Source organism: Triticum urartu, chromosome 1 (genome assembly GCF_003073215.2).
Source record: "Triticum urartu cultivar G1812 chromosome 1, Tu2.1, whole genome shotgun sequence".
Taxonomy (NCBI): domain Eukaryota; kingdom Viridiplantae; phylum Streptophyta; class Magnoliopsida; order Poales; family Poaceae; genus Triticum; species Triticum urartu.
Genome location: NC_053022.1, coordinates 548,651,158 through 548,657,237, shown reverse-complemented (window position 1 = coordinate 548,657,237; position 6,080 = coordinate 548,651,158). Strand labels below are relative to the sequence as shown.

The 6,080-nt window shown below is 44.1% G+C and overlaps 1 protein-coding gene across 1 annotated transcript; it reads left to right on the top strand.

Moving 5' to 3' along the window:
* The first annotated feature begins 868 nt into the window (after positions 1–868).
* LOC125538834 lies at positions 869–1,713 on the top strand. The gene has a single exon (XM_048702136.1). The coding sequence runs from the start codon at positions 1,058–1,060 to the stop codon at positions 1,511–1,513; it is 456 nt and encodes a 151-aa protein (XP_048558093.1). The 5' UTR covers positions 869–1,057; the 3' UTR covers positions 1,514–1,713.
* Positions 1,714–6,080: the final 4,367 nt, after the last annotated feature.

The following is a 6,080-nucleotide window of genomic DNA, read 5'->3' as shown; positions in this document are numbered from 1 at the left end:
TCGGTCTACGAGGATACGTAGACAACACTCTCCCCTCTCGTTGCTATGCATCACCATGATCTTGCGTGTGCGTAGGAATTTTTTTGAAATTACTACGTTCCCCAACAGTGGCATCCGAGCCAGGTTTTATGCGTTGATGTTATATGCACGAGTAGAACACAAGTGAGTTGTGGGCGATATAAGTCATACTGCTTACCAGCATGTCATACTTTGGTTCGGTGGTATTGTTGGAAGAAGCGGCCCGGAATACGAGGTCCTTGCCATATTCAAAGCCATCATGAGATGATAAGCAGATTTCACACTGAAGTTACCATTTTTATCTGGCTCCATGTCATATAATCCTTAGTGCTACCTTCGTCTTGATTTATTGGTCCCCTTAGTATTTTGTGCTAAACTTTGATCATAGATTTAACTAAAATTAATAATGCATGTCACCAAAAGGTACATTATTATTTTTAGTTAAATATGTGGTTAAAGTTTAGCACAACCAGGATTGCTATGTCTCAATCGACTGAGACATAACCAAGTCTTAGACGATGCTATATTGTAGGATCTTACGTTGAGATCCATGCAAATTTTTCTTTTTTCTTTCTTACATGTTATATCACTTAACTTAGACCTGGTTAAATGTTAGTCGACTGAGACCTAGACACACCCTAGCACAAAATACTGAGGAGACCAATAAGTCGGGACTGAGGTAGTAGCAGCTTGCATAATGTAAACGGGCAAAAATATCAGGCAACACGGCATGCACCTGGTGGACGTGTCACCCGGCCGGCCGATGAGCGGTGGTACATGAGTCCATGTGACAAAACAAACTGTTCTTCGCTCGGGTCGCAGTCGCCATGACAGCGCGGGAGAGCAGAGGTGCCCTGGGCCTCCTAATCGATATCTAAACGGACCTACCGCTGCACACACCACACAAAGCACAGCACCAAAAGCACAAGAGAACCTTCTTCATCATCTTCTTATTCTTCTTCTTCTTCTTGATTAACCAGTCCAAGAAGAAGAGTCCGCCGTGGTTTTCTAGGTAATAATCCAACTTTCTAAGTTAGGCATGGAGGCTGTAGATCCGGCGGTGGTGGTGAGCTGCGAGTGCTGCGGCCTGGAGGAGGAGTGCACCGGCGAGTACATTGGCGGCGTGAGGGCCTGCTTCGGGGGCAGGTGGCTGTGCGGGCTGTGCTCCGAGGCCGTCAAGTACGAGGCCGGCCGCAGCAAGCGCACCGCGGCCATGGGCGTGGAGGAGGCCGTGCGGGCGCACATGGCCTTCTGCCGCATGTTCAGGCGCGGCGGCCCCGCGGAGCGCGTGGCCGAGGGCATGTGCCGGATGCTTAGGCGCACCGCGTGCGAGAAGCACCGGGCCACCTCATCGTCCTCGTCGCGGCCGACAGCGCCGGCGACGGTAGCGTCAGCGTCCGGGCACCACCGCGCCTCGGTGCCGTCCCCCCGAGTTGATGTCTGCTTCTTGAGACGAGGTGATGCTTCGGACATACGTCTTCCTCGGCAAAGCTAGCTAGCTATATATATGCCAATATGCATGTGGTGTAGTAGTATATTTTGTTTTGAATCTATTCCGAAAACTACACACAAGTGTTTGATGGAGTATTATATACGAGGTTAAAGCTCAATTAATCTTCACATGAAGATCTTGATCTACCCAACGAGCGAGCAGCTGTTCTTGGCCCAAATCCTTTCGCCGTGTAATAATATACGGACTGGTGCACTTGTTCTTCAGAGGTTTTTTCTTTGTTTCTTTGCGCACCGGCTTCAGTTTTCTACCCGATCGACGAGACGAGGCCATGGCCAGGCCCGTCGCCTTCGCCGTCTGTTGCTTTCGCTATCCTCGCCCTCAACACACGTGCAGAAATATGAGAGGTTGATACTGCTACTGCATGCTCACCCGTGGAGAACTTTGTTTAGATAATGGAAGAGGACTTCTCCCGTGGAGAATGTGAGCTAGTCACTGGAAGATTTGTGTCCACTGCAGGTTTGTCTGATAGACATACGTCCTGAGTACAAAAGCTCTGGCTTGCATTCTAGCTTGATACTTCCTGGCTACCAGAGAAAATGCACACTGCACACATGTATACATACTACATACAAAAGCTTTTTGATCGACGTCCAAGTTCGAAGATGAGCGATTTGCTTCAGATTTTTTTTCGAAAAGAAGGATTACCTCCGGCCTCTGTATCAACATGATGCACACGCCATCTTTATTAATCAATACAAGGATCAATCGAAGCCTCCTTCTAGGCGAACAAAGTCGCTACACCTACAAGCATACAGATGTGCCCTGTCCGCAGAACAGACACAATCTAATCTAGTGGCCTGAAGACCATCCGGTTTAGGCGTCCCATAACGTGCACCGCCTACGCACGCTCTAGGATCTGCCGATGCCATCTTCCGCCATCCCGTCTTCAGGAGGAACTAGCAAACATGTCTGTGCGTTGCAACGGGAAAAAAACAATCACACCTCTAATGGCCCAAGACCTCTCAGTCCAGCTCATATTTTCATAAGAGACCGCTTAGTTCCGACCCATGGTATAATACATGTATACTATTCGCACCGGGTGGTGTCTCTTTTCTCTATGCAAAAATCAAAATCTAACTGAACATGTCGTACTCTTTACTTTTATAGCAAACATGCCGTACATTGCACCAGTGCATAAATATCTAGTAAATAGGGACGTGCATTGCAATAATTAGTGGGGTAATAAATCTCTCTCCCCCTTCGGTCATCTCCTGAGTCCTCCATGTAACCATGTTGATGCTCTCAATCTCCTGGAGCTAGTGCGTAGTATTAGAGTTTGATGCAGGTAGAGAAGAGATAGAGATATAGATTATTTATTCCTCCTACTCTACCATATACCTACAGATAGAAATTGGGTCAAAGCAACATTTGTTTCCTTTTGAAGAAGCATAATAAATGATGTGTCGCAGCATGTTGTAGTAAGAGCTGTGCAACTGAGATTTATTTTTCGCATTTGCTTAATCTAGACATACCAGCTGTGCTGGATATATATTTTTTGATAAGTTGAAGGAGTACATATAGCAATGTTTCATATTGTGGGTTTCATTAATGGACTGTACTAACGCGCAGTCGTTCAGATTTTAAACAACAAATAGGACGACTTAACTAGTGCGTGCATGCATGCGAGTCGCGAGTGCGTGCAGCCACTTTTCTTCACATACATGTGATTACTAATTTTTCTCTCTCTTCATACACATGTCATGACTCTTAATACAATGCCTAATTATATGCATGCATGTAAGACAAAATTGATGACATCACTCTAGATTCTCTCATATTTTGAATTTCCAAAATGTTTTGTAGTTCAAACCGTCCGTCCGATCGAAAAATTGTTTTCACATAAAAAATTCGGCGCGACGAGACCTTCGAAACTAGATCCCATGTTGATATGTTTCGACAACTTTTTTTCTGAGGCAAAATGTTACCACGCCTGGGTATGCAAGTTATCACATATATGGTACATAAATTACCACAATGTTTACATAGGCAAAATTCTGGCCATAAAAATGACTTTCCAGGCATAAAAAGTGCGGAAAAGCTAATGTCATCATAGATTGTTTTTATTTTGAAATTTTAAAATGTTTTATAGCTCAGACCGCTTGTTAGATCCTAAATCTGTTTTTACAAAAAAATCCGCCACGGCGAGACCATGTTTTTTGGCATGGTTCGGATACTTTTTTTGGGTCAAAAATTATCATGCCTGGGCTAAATAAGTTATCAGCTCTGCTATGCGTATATTACCGTGTTATTTACACAGATCCAACCAAACTTTGTTTTCATCAACTTTTGTTCACGGGTCAAAGTTATCGAGGTGTTTGTACCTAAATAATCAGGTCCGAGAACCTATATTACCATGTTATTTATACTGATGTTACCGGAGTATGTTTCCAAACAACTTTGTTACGCGAGTCAAAGTTATCGTGGTGTTTGTATCTAAGTTATCAGGTCTGGGAGTGTATATTATCATATTATTTACATGAGAAAGAAATTAGTGGTATATTTTCAACAACTTTTTTTCACGGGTCAAAGTTATCGTGGTGTTTGTACCTAACTTATTAGGTCCAGGAGCCTATATTATCATGCTTATTACACAAAAAGTTACCAGTGGTATGTTTTTAACATCTTTTTCCCCGAGTCAAAGTTATTGTAGTGTTTGTATCTAAGTTATCAGGTCCGGGGCATATATTACCATGTTATTATTTACACAGATGTTACCGAAGTATATTTTTAACAACTTTTTTTCACGGGTCAAAGTTATCGTGGTGTTTGTACATAAGTTATCAAGTCCGGGAGTGTATATTACCATGTTATTTACAAAGAGAGTATATTTTCAACAACAACAAAAATTCACGTGTCAAAGTTATCGTGGTATTTGTACCTAAATTATCAGGTATGCGATGTATATATTACCATGCGATTTACAAAAATAAGTTACCAGGGGTGTTTTTAACAACTTATTCCCCGGGTTAAAATTACCCCTCGATGTTTATATGCAACTTATCAGCTCTGTGGTGCCTAAATTATCATGCTATTTACAAAGAAGTTATCGATACTATATTTTCAACAACTTTTTTTTACGGGGCAGAGTTATCGTGATGTTTGAACCTAAGTTATCATGTACAGGAGCCTATATTATCGTGTTATTTACACGAAAAGTTATCGGTGGTATGTTTTTAACAACTTTTTTTCACTTGATAAAGTTTTTGTGCTGTTTGTACCTAAATTATGAGGTCTTCGATGTGTATATTACCATGCGATTTACAAATAAGTTATCAGGGATGTTTTTCAACAACTTATTCCCCGGGTTAAAATTACCCCTAGGTGTTTGTATGCAAATTATCAGCTCCGTGATGTCTAAATTATCATACTATTTACATAGAAGTTATCTGGGTTCGGATTTTAGCATTTTCGTAAATATAATAGGACATCTACTTGACACAAACTGCATCTATTGTCCCTTGGATTTATCTGTTGAAACTAAATTTACCTCTTAATTTACCCAAGCTGCATTTCACAAAGAGAGAATGGAACAATGAAAGTCTGAATTTTCTGAAAACTAATAGTAGACCTTGGCCTCATACACTTTCTTCAGATAAAAGAACACTAGGAAACATAATTTTCTGGATTGAAATGATGCATTTGTACGCATGTTCTAGCTGTTACTGCCGCTGCTCATTTGGTATTCTAATTGGAAGCAAAGTGCAGTTGCTTCAGAGGTCAAATCTGCAATTTATTCAGAGGCCAAAAGTGCAGTCACTCCGTCACACGCAAGTTGCTGCAATTTCTTCAGAGGCCAAAACTGCCGTTGCTGCAACCGCTCCCTCAGACGCGCGAGGCGAGCAGCGACACGACGGCTCCCTCTTCCGCCCGAGTGGCAGGCACCGGCGGTAATGATGGGCGGCGGATGCAGCCTGAGGTCGAGGCACATGCGGCGATGGTGGGCAGCGGATCCAGCCTGAGGTCGATGCAGCCGGCGGTGGTGGGCGCCTGGACTTCTCCCTCTCCCGTTTCTCTTCCTCTCACAGCCGGAGCTGGCTGAGCTCGGCCATGGCAGCCATGGCGCGGACGGAGCAGAATCTCGCGTGGATGGAGATGAAATATTGAGGGGCTCGATTGGGGGTTGTACGGGTCGGAGGGAGGTGGCAGCCGGCGGCGGCGCTCGCGGGATGGGCGGCGGCGGGCGTTCCCATCGCTCGCAGAGAGCTTTCTTTTTCTCATGCGTGACAGTGAAAGAAATTATCGAGCGGCTGCCTGCGTCTTACGTGGGATCGAAGGGCCATCAGGTCGTACGCGCATGTTGCAAACCATCGGTCGGCAGGATTTTAGTTTTGCCGTAATAAAAAATGTATGTTCAATGTATGCATGCATCCCCGTAAGACACATAGATTACCTTAAATTGTAGAGAAAGCTTTGGTGAATATACTTGGAGTCCGTAAGCACCTTGGCTTCCGGATGAAACTCATCAAAACCTAGTCGAGGAAAAGGCCGAGGTTGGAGTTGCACCGTCCCACGCCTCTTAACGACCAGGACCAACGCGTAGCTGCCGGCA

What these genes read in the sequence shown, in the direction of transcription:
- LOC125538834 (XM_048702136.1), top strand. Translation starts at nt 1,058, where the DNA reads ATGGAGGCTGTAGATCCGGCGGTGGTGGTGAGCTGCGAGTGCTGCGGC.